At 37.9% G+C, this 25,180-nt stretch overlaps 1 protein-coding gene across 27 annotated transcripts in view; it reads right to left on the reverse strand.

Annotated features, from left to right (window-relative positions):
* adgrl2a (adhesion G protein-coupled receptor L2a) overlaps positions 1–25,180 on the reverse strand; it is a 135,697-nt gene that overhangs the window by 33,888 nt on the left and 76,629 nt on the right. For 20 of the 27 annotated variants that reach the window (XR_008638708.2, XR_008638707.2, XM_055184401.2 and 17 more), the window contains exons 5-10: positions 21,946–22,746; positions 6,764–7,057; positions 6,335–6,438; positions 5,672–5,857; positions 3,926–3,964; positions 432–615 (exon numbers count right to left, since the gene is read on the reverse strand). Coding sequence is in view for 25 of the 27 variants with exons in the window: in XM_055184401.2 (XP_055040376.1) it covers positions 432–615; positions 3,926–3,964; positions 5,672–5,857; positions 6,335–6,438; positions 6,764–7,057; positions 21,946–22,746 (1,608 nt within the window). In the remaining 2 variants the exon portion in view is untranslated. The remainder of the gene's footprint in view (positions 1–431; positions 616–3,925; positions 3,965–5,671; positions 5,858–6,334; positions 6,439–6,763; positions 7,058–21,945; positions 22,747–25,180) is intronic. The other 7 variants (XM_055184420.2, XM_055184419.2, XM_055184418.2 and 4 more) reach the window with 1 other exon arrangement.

Raw genomic sequence — 25,180 nt, forward strand, 5'->3', positions numbered from 1 at the left:
ATCAAATAAGTGGGTGGGAACCATAGTTTGTTTGTTGCACTGCTGATTTACATATATTGGTTCTTGCACCACATAATAAACGCCAAGCCTCAGATCAATTTCCCAACTAGTTGGATCTACAACGTCCTTGTGCGGTGACAAATACATTTTTAAATGCACAAATATTGCATGTAGTCTCTTAATCAATGCGAGGTCATAAAAGCTGTGTGCAGAATAATTATAAAACAATTAGCAAAATGTAGTTTAAAATACGTTTCATTTGAGTACACTTTCAAGTATCTCCCACTACTCAAGTGTAAGCAAGCAATGTTTTAATTTCATAGCTGAAGGATGCAGATTCAAGCCAGGCAGCCGCAACTTCATAAACGGACTAAATAAGCTGTTTACACACTTGTCATTTCCATTTATTTTACGCATCGCCCCCCACTTACTTATATTACTCGCTGGCACTTTGACGATGGCCGGCTCCATTAAATTGTCTGCAAGGACGAAGGCTCCTTCCTCCAGGGTGTCCAGTAACATGGTTGCCGCATGCGTCTGCTCCGTGGCGTTCATATCGCGCCAGGATTTCAAAGCCTCCGGTCTGAGTAGGTTGTCGACTGTATCCACGATAGCCTGCGGCCCAATGAGATGCTTGTGTCAGCACAAACCACTGTAGTGAGGTCAAATGTCAAAGCCTTGACTTTATCAGCAGCTGTCTGCCCGTGCTTCAATGAAAGCAAACATGCACACATTGTTATAGGTCCTTATCAGGTGACACACATGAAAACAGAAATGAGCCCGACATGCTCTGTCTGTTTCAAGAGTGCCGTATTGAATGTCAAAGGCTCCTCGGGCGGACGCATTTAAGGTAAAGAGAGACAACCGGTCGCGACGCATTGGAGAAATGCGGACCGTCCTTTCAGATGAAGACACATTTGTTGCGTGTCATCAGCTTTGAAGGCACGGGCAACTGTTTTTATACAGCTTCCAAAATATGAACAAGATTACTATATGGAAACACATAAGAACATTTATATTTTAATGTCCAAGAAATCCACCACATGCGAATACTATGAATTCTTAAAAATGCTGAAGTTTCCATACGGAGTTGATATAAAGGTACAGTGTGTAATTTTGTATCTATGGCAGGCTAATAAAAAAGATGATGCAAGGGGTTAGATTTATTTCCCCAAAAATAGTCACTGCGCTGTGTCATTTCCTCTCTCCGAATATGCATACTTCCATACTATAAAGTTGGCAAAAATCAGTTCACAAAATGAGTATTATGTCCAAACTCCCAGTTTTTATAAAAGAGTAGGCAAGAAATCACTTGATATTTCTGGCTAAACGCATGGGCGTCAGAACCATTATATATGGGTGGGACAAGGCCCACCCACTTTTAAGACCAATGATATTGGATCCACTCATGTTTTTCTAATTCAATGCATATGCCTGTTCACTTGACAGAGCGCTATCCGTGAAATCCATTTCACTAGAGGAATGCACTTAAAGGTTAAGGGGGCGTGTACACCAAAGCATTTATGCCCGCGGCTGGGGTATGTTTTTAATGGTTTCCAATGGAAGAGCTACGCTACTTAAAAAATAGCAGCAGCTGGTGGGTTTCGTCTGCGCTGAGTTCAGATACAGCCTTGACTTCCACACTGCTGCTTCCTCAAATCCATTTCACTTGGCTCATTGAAGGGGGTTGCACACCGGACGCGCCGCGCCTAGGACACATCGGAGGTATCTTACACCGGAAGTGCACATTAAATAGCGCAAACTTAGTCAGATAGCATCTACTTCAAAATACAAAATATACGTTAGCAGCCAATGTTAATCGCTTACGATTTTGGGACAAATATGATGTTATTTAATGTTAAACTATGTGAGTGACGTTCTGTGGCACGACAGGGATTTGAGCAGTGTCCTGAGTGATGGCGGACAGCTGCCGGCAGGCGGCGTCGGTGTCCGTACATTCGTAGAAAATAATGTATTCTTTTTTTAGATTCACAGCGCGGCGCTGAGCTGTGCGTCCGGTGTGCGACCCCCTTTAGAGTCCACATAAATTAACTCATCACCGCCATTGACGAGTTATCTCTTCAATTATGAGTTAATATTTAACTAATAAATATGCCTTTCTGGACGAATTTCAAAGTGAAAGTGTAATACCGCTTTTATCCACTAAATGGCGCCAAACCGAATTTATCAAAAACGGAAGTTAAAAACATTTAATGATTTATTTTAACTGCCTTTATGTTTGATAGTCATTCTGAGTCTGATCTCTAACATAAATTCCTTTACAAAAACGCAATTTTTTAAGCTTTTTGCTCAAAATGTTGTATTTTTGAAGAGAAATATCCATATTTCAGTGGTTACATTAAGTGGAAAAAGTAAATATATAATGAAACGTTTTTTCCCCATTTTGTTCGTTTGTTTGTTTATTGTTTGTTTGAAAGCAGAGGGTGTGTCCTTTAATTTGATATAATTTGTATGTTTATATATTTATAGAAGATAATTTTCCCTGCAAGGAATTTTGTGAAACTTTTGTTAAAATCACAAAAAATGCAGGTGGGCAACTTTTCTCAAAAAGGCTGGCGGTGAATGAGTTAAACTCCATTTCGTGTTTTCATAACTTTCGCCAATTGCACTCCAGCAAGGGATGCGACTCGAGTTAAAACAAAGCTTTTAGGCAATAAAAGCAAGTGAGAATTAAAAGGCACCAGAATATAAGAAAATGGCATCTACTTAGTAAATGTTTTGGACCCACCCACATTTTTTTCCGACACTTGATTGGGGAAACAAAAACTGCCGTGTCTTGGTGGACATGAATAAAGATGGCATGGTACTTCCAGTAGCGGATTTCTGATCTAAACAATGAAACTTGTTTGAAAAGAGTTTGGTGATGCTAATAATACATAAATTAATTACTTTACTTTTAAAACTAAAATCTCAAAGATTCTTCCAGACAACTAAATATATCAAACTTCATTTTGATCCAAAATCAGAGCTACAAAATTCAACAGTCCGCTAAACGATTGATTCATGTCACTCTGATGTTACTATTCATTCAAGTTGTTTTGCGGCTTAATTCACATAAACTTCGACTCTCATATTATTGCTTTAATTACATTTTTATGTTTTTAATTTTAGCTACTTTATTGCTAAATCATTTGGTCCACACCATACATACAATAACAATAATAACAAAAGCTGATATACAGTATGTTTGTCCACAGTCTAAGGTTTTACTGGAACACACATTAGCTAATTTATTTATTCATGCTTTGCCTTTTCAAAGCAGCATCTTGTTTTCCACGTGATCTACAAATCTTGTTATGCTTGAAACATTCATCTCTTCTGTTTGGTATGCCTAAGATCTTTGGCAAATCCAATATTGCAATTAAACAGAACTGAAATACCGCACACTGACATCTGTGCTTTACAACCAATCGGATCAAAGCGCAACAACAACGCATGCACCGCCAACCTGCGAATCAAGCACGTCAACAGACATTATGATTTCAACAGTAAAGAAACTGAAAGGACAACAAACAGACCACATCAAAAACACACACAAAAGGTAGGAACTAGGAATACAAATTGCAGCCACTCAATTTCCAATCTACTAAAATACTAAACCTCCTTAGTAACACTGGCAAAATGAAATGCTATGGCAACCCTGCTGAAAAGACCAGCCAGGCTGGTTTATGCTGGTTTGGTGCCGGTCTAGTATAGCCGTGCTTTATTTTCAACCAACACTCAGCAAGGATGACTTGCTGGTTAAGACGGATGCTGGATAGATGCACCAGCATCCAAAACACAGCACATGAGCCGGTCTTTTCAAACAGGAGACAGTGAGAATGAAAGACACATGCTGAGGAACAATGGCAAAAAAGAACAAAAGGTACTACAGAAATGACAAGGTAGCGTAGCACAGACATACCTTCATATACGCCCTGCACGTTCTTTCTCGTTTTTGAAGCTTTATCGTTTGAGAAAGGACACACAGAAGAACAAAACAGACCAAAGAAACACACTTAGAAAAGTTGATGGTACACCAATGGGTTCTCCAGTCCACAAGCACTTCAGCAACACATGTTAAAGGTGAATGTACACTATACAGGGTGGCTTTGAATTGAAAACAAAAGAGATTACAGATGTTTTCTTCATCTTTGTTTAACGTTAATCAGGACACATTCATGGAATGTCTCTGATTGTTACTAGATTGACATTTACGTTGACCAATCACTGCTCTCTGACTTTAAGGTTAAGGTAGTGGTTGGGTTTGGATTAGGGTTACAAATAGTGGTAAGAATTAGGATTTAGGGCAGGGATATTCAACTCCAATCCTAATCAAAGCTCTTTATTATTACAGGGAGGCATGTTTGTATAAGGGTTGAATCTCCACGGGACAGTGCCCACTCCAGACCTAAACTGTGCAGCCCTGATGTAAATTTGAGGCTTGTCTCTTAACCAGACTTAACATAGCCAGGGTCCCACAACAAACTATTTTTTTGCTGTGACATGACAGACAAAGCCAATCAAAATAGATTGTGGGTGGGACCTTTATGCTTGTGCACTATGAAAATTGAAAAAGTAAGAATATTTGGTGTAATGACTTCTATTGAAATCTATTGAGAGGCAAAAATATCATTAACATAATAGATAACATTTTATTGCTTGTCTCATTATTGCATTGTGTCTTGCATTGTTTCACGGCGCAAAGGTTGGAATCCAGTTTAGATGTAGGGGTTGGGGTCAACAACAAGATTTAGGGCTTGGGTTAAAAGGGTGTGATTTAAGACCCAGAGATTGAGGGTCAGGGTTAGGGCCCTCAGTGTTTGATCTGTACACTGTCCCAGGAAAATGCACTACTTGTGTAAATGATGTTGGCTGAAGGCCATGTGTCTCCTATGAGAACCAAATGATAGTCTTGCCAGTGGGATGGGGGTCCGACCTCATTGCAGACAGGCTAGTGTGCCAAGAAAGGCAATACAAACTAACTGACGCTGAAAGATACTGTATTTACACAAGAAACGCGTCAGCCTTTGCTTCAGAGCTTACAGATATGCACTCGGCTCCACCTACTTCTTCAATTTTGGCCAATAAAATGCAGGAAAAGCAATAAAAGTAGCTAAAAATAGTGAAAATAGCTCAGAAAGAGCACACTTGTTATAGCCTCCAGACTGCGTGGCTTAACAACCAATGGTAAATTTCATTTCGGTTACACGCTAACTTCAGAAAATGCTAAATGGGGTCATATATCTCTCGTGTTTAGTGAATGAATGCCCCCAAGACTGCTAATTGTTGAATTTGGTGTTACAGAATGCCAAACTGCAATCGAAACTGTGGGTCTGCATAAAGCAGATGTATAGATTTGAGTTTTAATGTATTGCGTATGTATACAACTAACAGAGCAGGTTGCTTATAATTTTATTTTAATTAAAAACTGACTACATACTAAAGTGCACCTTTAGCATACTAAACGCACTGTGATTTGGTACATGTAACTCTAATCTTGCATACTTCATGTACCAAGTGATTAATTTTGGCGTGTGCGTTTACAGTCCCATAAAGCACAATGGGGTGTGACACAATGAGTTTAATGCTGTTAAAGTCTTTATGCAATACGTTCCTTTAAGCAAGATTTTGTAAAATAATCACCTCGAGAATAAAATCCGGTTAATACCTTGTTGAAGCTGCGGCCGGTTGAGTCTTTCTCGCTCGGTCGCAGTTCCTGTAACTGGGCGTCTAGAATGTCCACCAGCTGTTCCATGAGTCTCATGGTGGAGCTAATGTCACCGGCGAAGATGGCTCCTTTGGTGTGTTTGGCCAGCTCGTTCGCCAGGTTGGCTGCATTTTCCCCACTCCGGATCTGAGGGATTACACAAATTAACCTCACAGTATGGTTCCGAAAAATATCATTTTGTATCTACGAGGCTCTTGACTCCCATTATGACATCATCACGCTGATTCAGCGGCAGCCCCCTCCCAGCAATTACAACCATCATTAGAAAACAGTAACACTTCTGAAACGCTTCCCAGGTTCAAGCATTTCTACCGCTCCTATGTAGGACCTTCGACGTCCCATTGCGCACAATCTACTCTATTTAAAGAAAAATTCGAGCATTAACACCAAGGTGGCCACTCTAAAGACTTTCAGATCAATTCATAGGATCCTATTTGGAGGTTTGAAGGCCGTGCGTCTTCATCTTAACCAGTAATAATAGAGAGAATGAGCTCTGAAACACAGCACCGGAGAGCATTTTACTTTTATGGCGGTGTGGTTGAGTAAACTGCCCCCTTTTTGCTGCTCATTCTGGGAGTGTGGAAATGTTTGGAAACTACAAACCTTCTGAGCGACTTGATTGACCCAGTGGGACGTGCAATTGCTCAGATCCGGACCTTTTGGGTTCCAGGTCCCCGTGGACAGAACGCATAGGTAAGAAGCAGTGCCTGTTAAAAAAATGAATAGCATTATTAGTGCCCTTGCTATAAGGCTTTATTATTGTTTATATTTAAAAATATATGCGTGTAACTGGTCACATGCTAGTGTGATACAGACATAGATGTTTCCTAAGCAAACAAGACTTGTCTGGTGGATAATAAAAGAGGAAAAGAAGATCATAGAAATTTGTAGTGGGCTCTCTACGCTTGGGCAACCATCTAACAATGCCCTAGCAACCATCCAGAGGATGTTAGCAACCGCATAGAACACATAAAAATAACTGATAAAAGAGCCCTAGGTGGAAAAACGGCTTTAAGAGGTCCATGTACCCACCACGGGTTCCTTTGGGACAGGGCCGTTCCACCAGCATGCCCCTCTGTGTCTGAGGCCACAGGATGTCTCTGAGCTCCACGCTCTCACAGAAACGCTCTGGAGGAGGAAAGGACTCCAGCGGGGGTGGCGTGGTGGTCTGGGGAGGTGCGGCTGGTGCCTTGGGTGTCTTGTTAACAGGATTGGTCCCTATAGTGGTAACCGTAGTCACCTGACCTCTCTGTTGAACGGTCGTCGTCGTAGTGGTTGTGGGTTTTAGTATCTTGGGCGTCGTGGATGCCTCTGCGATAGCTGGTGCTAAAAAGAAATAACAGTGTATATTATTTAGCATTTGTGTTATTACTTATTTTTGGTTTGTGGTATTGTTATTGCTGGCCCATTTCTTATCAGATTTATCAAGCCTGGAGACAAATACAATAAATATATTTTTTGTTCTGCCAGAGATATAATTCACTCCACGTACTGGTTAATAAAAGAAAATAATTGCAAAATATTTAGGCTCACCAATAAGACCTCCAAGCTGTATTTTATCTGAAAAGTTTATAGTTGCATAGTTGTGCGAATATACATTTTCTCCCGCCCTCGGTTTCTCTGTCACTATATTTCATAATTTTAATATATAACAAATGTAACACCACAGGGTAGAAATACATAAATCTGTTTGGGTATACATGCAGTATCAGTGTGCATTGAGCAACGTTTGCAAAGTCACACTTTATGCTGCAAAATACAAGCATCTTATTCCCAATATTGAATCATGTTCGCATGGTTCAGCTAAATACGTAGGGTTATGCAACGATGGAAAGTGGGAACACAGAATTATGGGGGTTTATTTTCTGCAATGGGGACTTGAAAGAAATTTAACACCACTAAATTGCAGTTTTTAAGCTGATGAGTTAAATTTACTTACAGTTTAAATGTTTTAAAGACTTGACTGAAATGTTTCCCATGATCCTAAAAATCTTTTAATCTGAAGGCATATGCTTTCAGTCCAGTCACATGAAATTACATACCTATAGTCATGTCATTTTTTGATAGTTTTTCGTGATACTGTCACGAATTTCCATGTTTTTTGTGATCGTATTACAAATTTCTATTTATGTGTCATCGTCACGTGTTGGTTACTCAACTGTTTTGTCCTATTTTCTTACCATTGTCGCATCGGTTTAGGCTTAGATTTACATAAAATGACGTCCTTACCCAAACCCAACTATAACCCTAGCGCCAGGGGACAATGTTTTAAAATTTAGAAAATATAAAAAATAAATTAGAAAAAATTGTGTAAACCAATACTTAAAGTGACATCCTAACGCAAACACCAAATCTAACCCTACATCGAAGTGAAAATGGTTTTAAATTGGAAAAAGCAGTTGAGTAAACAATACGTGACAAATAAACAGAAATTTGTGAAACGATCACGAAAAAAAACGTAAAAAATTAATGACACTATCACGAAAAAGAATCAAAAAATTACGTGACTATAGGTACATAATTTTGTGAGACTGGGTAGATGCTTTAATGCTTGAAATAACTTTTGTAGACAAAAAATGTATAAATAAATAAAATACAATTTAGTTATATTCTATTTCAAAATATATTTTGACAGACAGAACATTGAAGAAAACATAGCCAACAAGAGACAATAATGGATGTGAACTTCATTATGGTTTAAAATGCATTTCAGGATAAGACCTCAGGAAGTTTTTTTGATAAAATGCTAAGCTAAGCTAAGAACCTTTTAGGAACTATTTTAAAGGAAAACACCACCGTTTTTCAATATTTTACCGAAATAAATACATAGCTATCTTTATTCAATGCGTGCACTTGCTGCTTGAACACTTTGAATGCATTCGCGCGTGTAGAGCAGAGTAGGCGCACAGAAAAAGCAAGCATATGACACGCGTCTGAGGCAAAATCCGCTTCTTGTGGAAGGGGCAACTGCTGTGCGAGTGTCTGTTTGCAAGATGACTGATGTTGATTGTGCATTTATCAAGAGAGTTACCAGTTTGTATTTGGTAACCTTACTATAGGGGGAAAATAAACGGCGCGGGTCGATAAACGTCACGTGACTCAAAAGTGAAGTATGTTTTACAACTTACCAGGTTGCCCAAAGTCCTTACTGACACTCTTCCAAGCGAGGTCCTTTTTATTCCTGTCTCCTCTATAGAAATAAGAACTTGTGTCGTATAGCTCCGGTTGACTGCGTGAGCTTCAAGCGCGAATGACGCGGAAACGCATCTTCCGCCCCGCGCCAAACGCCTCTTCCGCGCCACGGGACCTCCTGACGCGCGTCAACGCGTCTGCACATTGACTTAACATTGAAATCACTCGCGCTTCACGCCTCTACCGCGGTTGGTGTAAACGCGATACAATAAAGTATATACAAATATTTTTTTAACTGCTTTAAAAAAATTGATATGTTTGTTTGTGCCACTATACTTACTCGTGTAACTACTCATGTAACAGTCTTTAAATAGAGAAAACATGGAAGTGTTTGGTGGCTTCTAAAATTATTCCTGTTTGGATCCTAAGGAATGAATGGGGCTAGGCTAAATGCTAACACATTCACAACGCGCTGTACAAAGATTAAGTGCACGCATTGAAAAAAGATAGATATATATTATTTCGTCGTAAGTTAAGGTAAGAAATAGTAAAATATTGAAAAACGGTGATGTTTTCCTTTAAGAGTGTGGGCAACTGAAAGTTGTTGCAGATTAGTGTCATTTCTTCATTTACAGTGTAAAACTAAACCCGCCTGACTTCATACTCCCTGATACAAACACGTATAAGGAGCATGTTCGACAGTCGAAAAATCCTCTGAACTGCACCTGCTGCTTTTATCGGCTAAGCAGTCTCAGTGACTGACAGCATGCAGTCAGGAAAGCCATTGATGAAGCGGACCATAGAAGTGTGAGAGATCTGAGCGCAGTGTGTGTGTGTGTGTGAGAGAGGGAGCATCTCCATGTACGTTAGCAAGAGAAAGAGAGCGATCGAGTGAAAAGAAAAGCTTTCTTTTTAAGGTTAGACGTGACCCACTGTGAATTAGTGTCAATTGACCAGTCAGAGCTCTGCTTCAGACAAAACTGAGCAAAAAAACACTGCAAAGTCGTTACCTGCACACCTTGATCTTTACAGTTTTCACCCATGTGTGTGAGATTTGACATGGTTGGCATGACCGGTGTGCTGGTTGACTTGGCTTTGAACTTCAGATTTGACTGTTTGACATGACGGGTGCAAAAGAAGTTTAAGCCTCGGCATTGCTGCAACTGTTTTTACTTGTGTTATATTTGCATTGGAGTAAAACAACTTAAATGTAAGATTTTTGTACTAAAATATAAAAAAAATTACTAGCATTGTGCTACATTCACAGCATGCGCTATGTGTACTTAAGTTATCCCAAATAGTTCCAAAATGTTCAAATTCGTTACAGTTTTTACTGCCAGCGTTTTTTTTTTTAAAAAGTTACCAGCCAGCACCAGCATTTTTTTTTATATAAATTTCACAGAAGTTTAATGCTTTTCAGAAAATGTTCTTCTATAAATATATAAACATGCAATATATCAAATGAAAGAACAGACCATCTGCATAAAAAACATCCTGTCTTCATCAGTTCTCTGTTTAATAACCTCTCAAATATTGGCAGGTTTCTTCAAAAACACCAAATTCCAAACAAAAAGCTGAGATAACTGCATTTTTCTAAAGGACTTTTGGAAAATATGGATTGCCGTCAAAACTTGTCATTGGCAGGGAAGCATTTTCTCTTAATTGACCCGATAACTTGTCAATGGCGGGGAAAGAGTTAATCATTGTTACGCCCCTGGTTGTCACTTGTCAGTGGCATTACAGTATGCCCGGGTAATATTTGGTTTCCACTATTGCAGCACTGCGTAGACCAATCGGCATGTGACATTAAGGTATCATAACAGCAAATCAAAAGCACAACTGTACAGTACTTTCAAATCTCTCTGGTAAAACTTTGACGTGATACTCCAATCCATCCGAGCAGGGCGGGATGCGGAAGTAGTACTAGCACGCATCTCTGCTTCTGCCAAGCCACACTATTTCATTACATCATCCATAAATGTGATCGATTCTTATTGACAGTGAAAGTGAAGACTACAACTCCATGCTATTTCACAGTGATCAAGCCACAGCTGTAACCTTAATGGCGAAAATTACATATTGTGTCTTTAATCAGTAAAAAATATAGGGTTGCCCTTTTTTATTTTTTTTATCTGTAAGAGTTGACTGGATCATTAAAATGTGGAGGTCTGCAAAGGAGGGGCTAAAAATTGTGGGGCAAATTTCATAACTTTTATGGGTAAAAATAAACCAAAGAAATCAGTTATTGAGCAAGTACAGAAAAATAAGTCTCACGTTACCCCATTTCACAATGGTAAACTTAATAATAGCAATAAGTATGACGCCATTTGACTTCAACCTAAAGACTTATGACTCACCAAATAAGCATTCTTTCCAAGAGAAAGACATTGTGAATATTACATAAATGTGTTAATTTATAATAGTAACACTTTGAGAACTGTGACTCATTTGTGACTAATTTATGCAGGATAAAGTTGTGTAAGACAAACTATAAACCAATCGATCAATCTAAAAAAAGACTCTTAACACAAGCTCAAACACCCATCAGCAAGCTCCTAGCCATACTCTGCTTTACATTTACATATATTCATTTGATTGATTATTAATTTGTCTGAATGGTGAATCTAAGTATAAAATGAGATATCAATACACATTAATTCTTAAGTCTTTAAGAGAACAAAAATGAATGTCATATATCTGTGATATAAAAAACTATTTTAGATTTATAAGAAACTGTATTATACAGTGGAGATAATATTGTGTTATTTTCATAGAGAATAAAGGATTACATGTACCATGGTATTTATCAAAGTACTTCAAAGAGTACCATAATAATACAAAATGAAACTATATTACTGCAGTTATAAAACATGGTAGCGACTGTCTGAAATAAGACCTGCGCTTTTGTTTCAGAGTAGATTAAACAGTGTCCTTCAGATCTGAATATACAGGCGGTAAATGGACACTTCAGTCAGTCTCATAGAAGCCAGGTGTTATTATTTTACAGAAAGCCTTTGAAATCAGATTTATGGGTACTGCTGTATTAATTTTCTCTTTGTTGTAACAAAGGCTGTTTCTCTTAAGCCCGACTCGCATGCCAAGGAACAATTTCAAACCAAATATTCACATGCTGTTGTGGCGAAAGACACACAAAATGTGTTATTCTATCAATGTGTATTGCTTTAATAATGAGCTAATGGTTGTTTGTATGTCCTAACACTACGTCTTGCATAAGCTTTCTACATTTTTTAATGATCATCAAGCTACAAGTACTGGATTGTAGGTGACATCATATTTTACTATGCATTTGGTTTTCATAATAGCAAATAGCATAGAAACAAATCCTCACCCATATACACACTTACTAGTGCTATATTCATTCAAATGGGGAAATAAAGCTTTCAGTATGGCTATATGGTATAAGACACATAAGGAGATAATAAATAGAGAGAGCAATTGATGTCAGGAACTGCGGGAGGGGCCAAATGTGGTGGGGCTGGAGTAAGGGTTGAGACTAGCAAAGAAAGGCAAAAAGATTTAGAGATTTAGAGGGATGGGCAAAGAAAGGACAATTTAATGTTTAATTGGAACAGCCGTAGTAGTCAAAATTATATTCCAAGAGAGGACTTTAACAAAAATAGGCTGATGAGCAATCTGTCCATGTGACGGTAGAAGTGAGACTAAAATAAAGTCAAATCCATTAGTGGTCTTTTACAGTATTTTAGTAAGCACGGATTAAGGCTCCTGATTTTTCTCTAACCATCAGCAGCGTAATGTCAGATGGCTAAACTGGCAATTATCACAACCAGTGTCAAAACTAATTCCATTAATGACAAGGAAAAATAAGATTAAGCAGCAAGCAGCGTAATGTGTTTTCCACTCCGATTTAGATGGAAAATATAAATACCGCCTGTTATTTTCTCATCAAAGATGATTCTCTATTATACAAGAGGACTCCAGTATAAACATTCTGGTTTATATAATTTCTCCTTTGAAATTTTTCTCTGGAATATATAACAATATTAATCATTTATATCAGATTAGATCATTTAATATAATTTATTATCAGATTGTAAAATGTGTAATGCCATCATCAATCAGTCGGTCAGTCAGTCAGCTTGCGTTTCCATTAAAGATTTGCGCAAAACTTTAATGTTATTTTCTAAATGTCAACTAAAAACTATTGCAAAAGGATGGCGATTCCAATACCGATGTTGTGTGACTAAAACGTAATTTTGTTATAAGTCATTTCAAATTCGATTTCATACGGCGCCGCTCAGATCGACATGCGAATAACATAAAAAACAGGAGAGGGACTCAAAAGCATCCAGAGCAGTCGACTCCTGAATCGCTTTCACGGTATTTTGATGTCATGCACTTGACTTTGCCAATGCACTTTTCATGCACTTTGTCATACGCTTTTCCACCAATCCGTTTTTTCGCTATTATCCACCATTATGGCGCTCTTATCCAACTTATAAAACCCGTAAGTATCCCCTCAGGTCAAACAGTTCAAACTCCATGTATGTTTTAAGGATTGTTTTGAATCTGAACTCTATAAAAAGGCTTTCACAAAAACGCAATTATCTCTTTATCCAATTTTTTTTTTTTTTTTTTTTTGGAGAAAACCTACAGAGCCCCTATATGGAGGACCACAAGAGTCATGCAAGTAAGCAATAAGGTACGAGAGGCTGTGCTGTATCGTGAATAAGTAACGGCTGAAGCGGAGCGGAGTGCCTGCAACCCCTTCAGCCGTTACTTATTCACGATACAGCACTTGCCTCGAGTACCTTATTGCTTTTATAAAATGGTTACCACACAATATTAAAGTAAAAAAAAATTAGTGCAACTTTCATGAAGTTAAATCAATAAAAGCATTCCTTCCGCTAGAAAAAATAGTCCCTGACTGCGAACAACAACATGAAAGCTCAAATAAAAACAACAAACTGTTCTCAAACTTTGTCTCATTATATATTTATGTGTTGCTAAGGGTGTTGCTAAGGGCGCAGTGATATTAAACAAAACTGTTGGGTGAAGCGGTCATAGCAGTGTTTTATTGTGAATAAAGCACACCTATTGACCAATCAGAATCAAGGATTGGAACTAACCGTTTTATAAAATGCAATAAAGAACTTCAATATTTAATAACTACCTGGACAATAAAATAGCAATTTGTTTAAAAATTAATTAATTAATCTATAAATAAATAGACAAAGCTACAAAAGAAAATCATTATGTAACATTTTATTAGGCAACAAAAAGTGAGATTACAAAAACAATGTAGAAATGAAATATTAATCCATTAACAAATAGCTCAAATCAATATAACAACCCACAAAAACAACACAAAACACTCAACAAGTTCACCACTCCAAATCGCATCCACAAATTCCCAACCAAACAATGGAATCTCAAAATGCATTTCAAAAAGCGATCCAAAAAGAGAAATAAATAAATTGAACTACAAATACAGGTTTAAATTAGGCATTTAAAAGGGCATTTAACATTTCTGTTTTCATTTTTCAGATGGTTCTCCTTATTCTTTTCGCTATTCGATTTGCTTTTCGTTTTAGCCTCTCTATTTACCTTTTCCGTGACTCGTCTATTTATTTATAGATTGATTAATGAATTTTTAAACAAATCTATAAATTGCTATTTGTATTGTCCAGGTAGTTATTAAATATTGAAGTTCTTTGTTACATTTTGCATGACTCTTATGGTCCTCCATACCCGTAAGGGGACATGTAGCAAAAATTAAATAAAGTTTAGTTTCGCGTGCACACGTGAAACTATCGCATGCGCACTTGACTTTAAAATACAGTCAAGCGATAGTTTCTTCATTTTTTTTAAAGTCAAGTTTCACGTGAGCACGCGAAACTAAACTTTAAAAAAAAATCTGCACATAAAGGTTTCGCGTGAGCACATGAAACTATATTTTAGATTTTTTACTCCAATGTCACCTTAGGGGCTCGGCAGAAACCTACCCATATTTAAGAAGTGATAAAAAGAGAACAAATAAAGGTAGGATAAAATGTTTTTGTTTTTTAAAGCAGAGGGTCTGTTCTTTCATTTGATATGTTGTATGTTTAAATATTTAAATACGAACATTTTCTGGAAGGCATTAAACTTTTGTGAAAATCATAAGAAACATTGGCGCTGGCAGCTTTTTTAAAAACGCTGTCAGGAAAAGAGTTAAAGAATGATCATGTGACTTTTACACACGTCAGGTAACCAGTTAAACAATCAATAAACTTGAAAAATCAATCGATCATAAGCAATATCACAAGCTTTTGTTTCTGTCCATGTCTCTACTGCCTCTACTGATATGTTTTGTAAAGTTGCTTGGCAACAATGCAAAATTGTGAAACACAGATTGTTAAATGCCATCTCATTTGTAAGTCACTTTGGATAAAAGCGTTCACTAAATGAATAAATGTAAAAGCACTATAGAAAATTAGTTTGAATTGACATTAATATGAAGAGCTTCGTCAGGTACACAGTTCTTTGTATGCTGTATATTTGTGTGCCTGTGCTCTGTGGTTATGCATTCGATCTGTTGTTTCGATTCATTACAACAATCACACAAGCCACTGTTAAACTTCAGGGATTTATAAAAAACAACTTACCATAACTACTGCGTTTACAGGTCTTCATTTTTATAAATGAAACAGCCACTGTTAGTCGTGACATACTGCAGTTCTGAATGCAAATTCAGACTTTGATCTGCGTAACAATCATGCATGTCTCATTGGAATACAGTTGCTTCAGATATTAATACTCGGCTTACATTACAGTAAAACATCCATAATAACCATGCACGGTACAGTAACATCATTGCTGTGGTTGAATAAAAAGGTCCCTTTGGCTATTGATACACTGGATTGATCAGTGGAGTATCTGGTTGACCGCAGATGACATACAGTACACTACAGTAAAATGTATGTTGTTCAGGAACAGATATTTTTTATATTTTGGCTGACAAAATGAAGTATTATCAGAAGGAGCAGAAGTATGATGGTCTTCATCTGATTGGCTGGCTGGCATAATATTTGTAAGAAAACAAATATGTGTTTGCCAGCACATTAAAGCTACGGACACAAATCTATAGACCGTTTCAGCAGTAACAACATAAACAAGCGGCTTTCGTGGTCATCACGTAACTTCCAGTAAAGTCCGCGAAGAATAAATAACAACAAAGTCCTTTTAAAGTAGTTTGTTTATATAACAAGCAAGATAAACAACACAGTAATTACATATGTATTTATTTAAGAGTTCAGATTCACACTGTAAAAATACTTTGCTACCTTAAATTTTTTTGTTGAATAAACTTGGATTTAAAAGTCATTTCAACTTACTATTATTTCTCTTGACTAGAGATGAGTTGTTATAACTACAGGTGAGTTGTTATAATTTATAAAATTAAGTTGACTTTTCGCAACTGTATTTTATAAGTTGTGACAACTCATCTCTGTTGACATGACTTGTAAATCTGAGTTGATTTAACAAAACATTTTAAGGCAGCAAAGTTTTTTTTTACAGTGCAGCAACTAGTTAGACCATTAAACAAACAGAAACCGGAAGTAAAGCTTGATAAAATGGTCTATAAGAATTATAAAAGATAAACATATAAATGTGCATAATTTGTGGTTTCAAATCTGTAAAAACCTTCATTTTAGGTTCTGGTAGCATAAATGCAAACACAAGCAGACACACAAGACTATTTTGCATTGTTTTCCGAAATATTTTTAAGAAATAATCTCGCTATGTTACTTTTAGACAAACAGAAATTTTACAAAATAGAAAAAAGTAAATGTGTCAATTTTATTGTTTATCACACAAACTATTGGGAACTGTCATAGGTTTTGTCCAGCCCAGCCTAGCCCAGCCTATTAAACTGAAAAAATAAATAATAATAATAATTCATTCAATTTTCTAAATTTAAGGTAAGTGGTTGTAATCAGTTTATTTAAGCTAACAAAAGTTTTTTATTTTATTTTACTAATCTTTTTTGTTTTAATGTAGCTTAAATAAATTTATTGCAACCACTTACCTTAAAAAATGTGAGTAAATTGAATGAATAATTTTTTTTCAGTGTACTATGGTATTTTAAATAAACCCAGCCCTACATTTCATATCATAACAAACTACAATTGCTTTGAATTTCAGTCAAACAGTCACTTCCTGTCTATTGGGACATTAATAAGTTGGCAAAAGTGATTTTCCCAAATAGCCTGACAATTAATCCTGTAATCGCCCCACATCCTAAATCAGGGGTCTTCAACTACTCTTCTTCGAGGGCCAGGTTTTAAAATTGTAAATATGATGTGGGCCACCCCTATATATATATTATTATTATTATATTTGTTATAACTTATGTTGTTTTTGTTACTTTTGTTAGAGGTCATATTTTAAAAACATTTTTTTTTTGAAAAAAGACTCGTATTTTCTTTTTTATATATATTTTTAAAACAATTCACAACATCTTCTTTTAATGACTAAAATTGCACTTCATGTGTGCACCAGTTGACTAACCCTGAATAGATGGAGTTATTGTCTATCCCCCCTGAAATGGGAGGGGCTTATAGACCCACTCTAAACTTCTTCTTATACTCTAGTGGTGAGTTGCATCAGCATCAAAAAATCAAGGTAATTTTGCGGCTATCGAAGTAAAGTGGAGCAAACATCAACTCCACAGCGCACAACTCCGGCGGCTATAAGAGCCAACTGATTATTGAGATGATGAGATAATCACCACATCTAAAATAGAGAAAACACATCAGTGTTAAAATGACGGCAGATTAGATTCAAGTGGGGGAGGGGGGGCGTCATTCAACTGGCGTGCGTGGCAGGAGCTAATGCTAGTGAAATTAGCATGTTTTTGTCCTTCATCAGCACTGATTGTAGAGCTAATTGCTTCCCTTACAGGCTGTTTAAAGAGAGGCAGTACATATATTGGCATATTCAATCAGCCTCATAGTACAAGCTTGCACCAGAAGTGGATAACATTGTGGAAACACTTTGAACATTTCCTTAATGAAAGATTTGAATCCTCGGAGGTAACACCCAAGAGAAATGTTCAATGAATTTTATATCTGAGCCCTAATCCTTTGCATTTGAAGTGATATTGAGTTGATATTTCTTATTTAATTGCTTGCTTGTGCAGGGGTGAATTGGTTCAGGTTTTGAATCAGCGCTAGTAATCACTACGGACGAAAAGAAAGCTGCTAGCGCGTGGTAGGAATGACTCAGGCGGTTCCACTGTGATCTGAAAAGGAAATCTGATTTAGTGAGTATAGTAAAGTGGTTATGAATACCATACGCTGCTTTGGGATGGGTAATGTTGGGCTCTGTTACAAAATCTATTGAGCTGCCTTGCTCTCTACCGTAGACTGAGGTTAAATAGCTACAGCTACCTGCCTTAATACTAACCAGTGCTGGGTGTTACTAGTTACTAAGGATGCACTCACATTATCCAAACCAAACCATGCCCCAGCGCTATTGTTACCACTCTCTACTCCCATAGAAGCACGCACTTACACTGTACTTTTATCAATACGAGCCCGGGCGCGCTTTCGTCATTAAGATACGATTGATTTGAACAATGCAGGAAGTAAAGCGCGCTCTTAACATTTAAACCAATCGTAATGTTTAGTCTGTGTTGAGTCGATAACAGACAGCCCTCTCACATGTCATCATATTGATTAGTTGATCTGTCACGTGTGCAGCTCGGACATTCACGTAACCCTGCTGCACGCATCAAAAGGTTTCTACGGTGGCTGATGAAGGTGAGTGGTCGCGTAATGGACGTCTTCACCTTTTTAATCGCGCTCACACCATAGCCTTCCGCGTCTGAGCCCAAGTGAACTGCGCTCCAGCCCACCTCTGTAACCCGGCTGGGGCACGATTAACCAAACCTCGCCCGGGCACGGTACAGAGCGATCACACTGGTCAAACGAACCAGGCTTTGAGGGTCAAACGCGCCCGAGCGCGGTTTGGTTTGGATAATGTGAGTACGCCCTTAGTAATTGAATTGAATTACTTTTTCCTTGAAAAGGTAAAGTAAGGGATTACTCTTATTTTTCAGTAATTCAATTGCAGTTACATCTGATATAATTGAACTAAATACTGTGTATGGACCGTAGAACAATTAAATATAATACAATAATAATAAACAATAATATAATAACTGATTGGTTATTAGCATTAATATTACTGAGATATTGGTTGTTTATTAATACTTAAAAAGTAATTAGTAAAAAAATTGACCTTAAAAAAGCTTGACCAGAATAATTGATGTACTTTTATATGATTTATCCAAGCCGGTTTAAAGGTGCTCTAAGCGAATTCACGTTACATACAGTTACATACAGCAAACATCTCCTCACTATCTGCTTGCTGCCTGACCGATGATCAAACTGTAAAAAAAACATGAGCTCTGTAGAGAGCGCAGGCTCCACAAATGGCAATAACAACACAGTGGCCAAACCTACCAACACGAAACATAAAGTGTTCCAGCCAATAAACGACAAGAAGGATTTGGGGGTGGGCGTTGGGCGCGTTCATGAAAGCACAGAAGGGAGGGGGAGGAGTTAGCTACGCTCCATTTGTTTGAAAACAGTTCAAACGTCAACAAAAAGTGACGTTGCACAGATTCTTTTTGGAGAAAGTAATTGTACAGTAATCTAATTACATGACTGGAGATGTAGTTAGTAACTAGTAATTAATTACTTTTTTTAGTTACTTACCCAACACTGAACCTAACTGTCATGGATCCTCATGCCAAACAAAGTGAATAGGAAGACAAAGCTAAGTGATAGACAAAAAATCTAACTAAGCAACTTTATTTTTGTTAAAGAAACAGTATTTAGGATTGTGGCCATAACTGGTACTGCAATCACTCAACTGGTGGCCAATAAACAACATGACAACATAAACATCAGTTGAGGGCTGCCACTCCACTTTTTAAATGACAATATCCTGGCCGGACCACTGTTGTTGATATAAGTATTTGAAATGAAAATGATTTCTTAATGTCTAGTGACATATCAGGGCCATTTTATGATTAATTGATATACATTTCTTACATACTGTTCCTTTAAATTTTTGTACATTTTTTATCTTTATTTTTTGTATAGCTAATTTTTGTAATCGCGTTAATTTATCAATGCTTTTGTTGTATCTATACAGCATGTTGGACAATGTTTTGCTTGTCGCATATATTCCATTAATTAGATCACAAGAAAGAGTTCACTCAAATATGAGAAAATAGTCACTTTCATGCCACCCCAGATGTATACGACTTCATTTCTTCTGTTGAACACAAACAAATATATTTTATATTAAAATGCCATCATTTCATCTTCTTATGCTGGGCTCTGCATGGTGAAGCTTCATAAAGCACATCCATCCATTATTAAAGGAATCCAAATGACTCCAGTGAGTTAATATAACTTTTGAAGTGAAACAATACATTTGTGATAGAAAGCAAGTCATATTTTGAGTTTATTTAGCAATCAGTAGGTTGTGTATACATGGAAACGTACAGATCAGTGTGGGGAAAATCAAATATGGCAGCATGTTGAATTTCATTGGTTGATTATTGGTCATATTGATACACCCAAGAACCTATGAAAGGTGTCCAACTGAAGAAATGCTCATATACAATAGGGATGGCCTAAAGGTAAGTATGTGAGAAGTAAGTATGAGAATTTTCATATTTGGCTAAACTATTCCTTTAAAGAGCACCTATTGTCTGATTCATGATTTTACATTTACTTTGAGGTGTAAGTATGTATTAATACATGTTAACAATATGCAAAAGGTACAATCCCCAAGGTAAACGATGACGCGAGTTATCGTTTCCAACGTATATCTCTTTTCTTGGACTACGACAAACACACGGATTGTAGGCAACAGTTTACTTCCTGGGATTGGTTACAAGACCGACATTATCAAATTCCTCCCACTTTGGACTCACAGCCTGTAAGTTCACTACTGTTAGCATTGCATTGTGCGCGGATCTTTCAAACATGGTAAGGAGCGTCATATTTCCGGCTGACGTCAGAGCATTTCAGGAAGAGAGCGAAATCTGGAGCTACAAAAATGTACGGGATGTGGAAAAAATGTGTTTTTTAACCATAAACCACGCAAACACATTGTATTATACCATACACAAAATAACATTGTTTTAGCAATGAAATGGGTGCTCTTTAAAGTAAAATGTAAAGTTATACATTTAGCTTTATTTTGAAAGACTTTTGAAAGGTTGAGAACATTCATGGTACAGTTACTGTACAGCATCTGCACAAGCACAACCCATCAAAAAAATGTATCTGTATCTGACCTCTACACTAACGCTAAAGTCTTATAGGAGTACCAAAGCGTTTCAAGGATGAGCTGGGATTATGATAATTAAAGTTATTATTTTTCCACGTAAAGATGATCTGACACAGTCTGGGCATCTTGTCCCTGCTCTTGACAGCTAAATTAAAAACAGTCTGTGCTGACGTGACCTTAGGGACTGATGTGGTCTCGAAGGAGAACCACCTTTCAGCATAGACACATTCGGAGGCCTGCATGCGAGTGTGTTAGCTGTTTGTTTAGATGTGGTTAGGGAATCAGATCCTCTCTATTGGGTTCAAGCCACTGTTGCCGCGAGGCTGCCGACACACCTGCTCAGACAGGTAACACTCTACCAATGAGAATAGCAGTTTACCTCTCCAAGGTACAGCAGGAGGGATCTCAGACCCAAGAGTCTACCCACTAGGGAAGGACGGCTCTGCCTTTTGAAGCCCCCATGGGACACGTCTCTTATTATATGCTAACAACGCCTATGATGTTGTTTACTGCTGAGACCCACCACTTCACTCTGAGATGTTGCTTTCGCTCGAGAAAGGTTTCCGGAATACATCAAGCACATATTAAATCTGAAATTAAAACCCAGTCATCCGTGACATTTGACACACAGACTCGGGAGCCAGAGGAATTCCAACTCCAGTGGCTGAAATCGCAGGGCCGCTTATAACAGATATCCACGGGGACCGTGTCTGCATGCGGATGGGAGGATGAAAAACGGGACTTACCGTGAGCTGGATCAGGAGGTCCGAACACCAGATTGTAGCGTAGGATGTAGAAGTTATTCCAGACATATAGCTGGTTGTCTCGTGGGTTGTATTCCACAGCTGCGATGTACTGGTACTGGTTGGGGAAGTGGATGTCCACGTACTCGCCTCGATTCTGTTTGGTGTTGTACATGTAGTCGATCAGGCTCTTGCTGACCTCGCTTTCGTTGTCTTCGTAAGTGGACCGGACCACGTACAGCACCCCACAGATCATGAAAGCATTGGAGGCCGATCGTTTGTCGTAGGTCGTGTCCCAAGTCGCCTCAAAGCGAAGGGTGTAGGGGTTGAGTTGACTTAAAACCATCATGCCGTTGTTCTGCTCGGTGGCGTAGATCACCCAAAGGCCGTTCTCATCCACGGCCAAGTCGATGTCTGTTTTTCCTCCCCACTTGTACGGTGAGGTGTCATGATAATTGGCGTTATTTATAATGGCCTCGCCGCTTTTGATTTTAGTCCGCAGGTCAAATTTGACAATGTTACGTGTCCTCTCCTTGTTGAAAAACACCGCCCCATCGTAAACTACAAATCCTGTGCCGTCCACCCGATGGGGGAGTTTGTAAGTCGTAGTTTGTCTAGAGATTTGAAAGTCATCAAGCGAGTTGTACTCGATAAGTGTATCTGTCCTATAAGGGGTCCAGGGCATGAAATAAACCTTGTCTCCTGCCTGTAGGGGGTCTTTGCACCACGACCCCGCTTGTTGCTCCGCCTCGTACAGAAACGACGGATCTCCCACAGCTTTCAGAGTTCCGGGACAAACAAAAACTAGTGATGGGAAGAACAGAGCAAAAAACAGTCAAACGTAAGCGAACAAAGCTCAGGGCAGATGAAAGCAGAGTGCCCATCTGTCTCTACATCGCTCTTATAACTGGGTAGTTTGGTGAAGACAAAAACACATACTAAAAAAATCTAACAGCTACCCACATTCACAAGCGGTTAAAGGTGTGAAGAATCTGGATCTGAAAGTTATTGGAGCTTAAACGGAAGCAAAAACAGTTTTATGTGTCCGTAAGCAAACAGTTTCGGCTCACTGCAGCTTGGACATACTGAAGGGAGTGATGGAGAAATTAAACCACAACCAAACACAAAGGAATAAAGGTAAGAAAACGACAAATCTGCCCTGCAAATAAAAGCAGACAACTAAATAAGGCTTGAGAAAGACGCAGAGGAAAGCAGCATACAGGCAGTCTGTGTCCTTTTCCATTGTTTTTTACGCTTTACCTGAGAGAGTCTTTCCTACGGGCCTAATGTCACAATCATGTCACAGCATAAAGCGTTTCCTTTCTTCTTAACAAAGACATGATAATCAACATGTGGACAGGGTAAAGTAAGACAGCGAGAGAGACAGAAAGAGGAAGAGAAAGACAGAAATAGTAGAGGCAGTGTAAATCTAGTTAATCTAGAGAAAACCTGTAACCAGAGCATGCTGGGGGTGTGAAGTGGGGGCTGGGGTACAACAGGCAATAAAAAAGTGTGGAGGACAGGAAAAGGAGGGGGGATGGGGCATTCGTACCCTGGGCATTAACACTAACATTTAAAGGGACAGTTCACCCAACAGGTACAATCACATGTACTTATCCTCGTATCGTCTCAAACTCCTTTTGACTTTCTCAGGTGATACACAAAATGAAATGAAGACTGGCCTGGTCGCACTTTTAATGTATTTAAAATAATGGGGGACCAAAGCTTTGAAATTTGCTTTGAATTATCATTAACTCTTTCCACTACAGTGTTTTTAAAAAATTTTGCCAGCCAGCGGCAGCTTTTTTATAATTTTCACAAAAGTTTAATGCCTTCCAGAAAATTTTCTTTAAATATAAAAAAAATCAAATGGAACAACAGACCCTCTGATTTCAAACAAGATTGCCGGAAATACTCGTCATTGGCAGGGAAGCATTTTCTCTATATTGACGAGTTAACTCGTCAATGGCAGGGAAAGAGTTAATTACTACCCCTTATGTTGCTCTACACCCGTTAAGGCCTTCATTCATCTTCAGAACACAAATTAAGATATTTTTGATGAAATCTGAGAGATTTCTAACGTTCCGACGCACGTTCATAAGAGCATCATGATGCATGCGCATGAATTGATGTATGTGTTGTGCGAACATTCTCAACACACGTTGGAGACTGACACGAAAGGGAAGAAATTGTGTATTAAAATCATATTTTTGTGTGTAAAACATTCTTGGCGCTTTATGAATTGAAGATTGAACCACTGTAGTCACATTGACTATTTTAAAAATGTCTTACTGGCTTTCTGGGCCTTTGAACGTGGAAGTTGCATTGCTGTCAATTGAAATGGGAGGGGGGGGGGTCAGAAATCTGTGGATTTCATCAAAAATATCTTTATTTGGTTACAAAGATCAACAGAGGTCTTATTGGTGTAGAACGACATACGTGTGAGTAATTAACTCTTTCGCCGCCATTGACGAGATAACTCGTCAATTAAGAGAAAACGCTTACCTGCCAATGACGAGAATTTATGGCTTTCTGCAATACCGCTATTATCCACCAGGTTGCACTTCCGCAACTTATACAACCCGGAAGTAACGCCTCACGTGAAAGAGAAAGAACTCTGTGTATGTTTTAAAGATTGCTCTGCTTCTTATCTCTATCAAAAATCCTTCACAAAAATGAAATTATCTCAGCTTTTTGCTTAAAATTGGGTGTCTTCATGAAGGTTGGATGAAACTTTTTTTTTTTTGAAAGCAGGGTCTGTTATTTCATTTGATATATTGTATGTTTATATATTTAAAGAATAAAATGCTGGTGCTGCCTGGCAACTTTTTTTTAAAAACGCTGGCAGGGAAAGAGTTAATGAATTTTTTTTTTTTGCATTGAACCATCCCTTAAACTCATCCCTCTTGAAAAGTTGCACGCAAGCATTTTTGGGGATTTTCACAAGTTTCACAAAATGCCTTCCAGGAAAATGTTCTTCTAAAAATACATAAACATACAAATATATTAAATGAAATAACAGACCCTCTGCTTTCAAACAAACAATAAACATACAAAACGGGAATAAAAAATTCTCTGCGTACATACTCTTAAATATGGGTCTTTTTCTTGCAAAAAGCTGAAATAATTGCATTTTTTGTGAAGTAATTTTGTTAGAGATCAGATTCAGAACGATTTTCAAAACATACAAAGGGTTTAAAATTACTTAAATTACTTTTTTGCTTCAGTTTTTTTATAA

Source organism: Misgurnus anguillicaudatus, chromosome 14, assembly GCF_027580225.2.
Source record: "Misgurnus anguillicaudatus chromosome 14, ASM2758022v2, whole genome shotgun sequence".
Taxonomy (NCBI): Eukaryota; Metazoa; Chordata; class Actinopteri; order Cypriniformes; family Cobitidae; genus Misgurnus; species Misgurnus anguillicaudatus.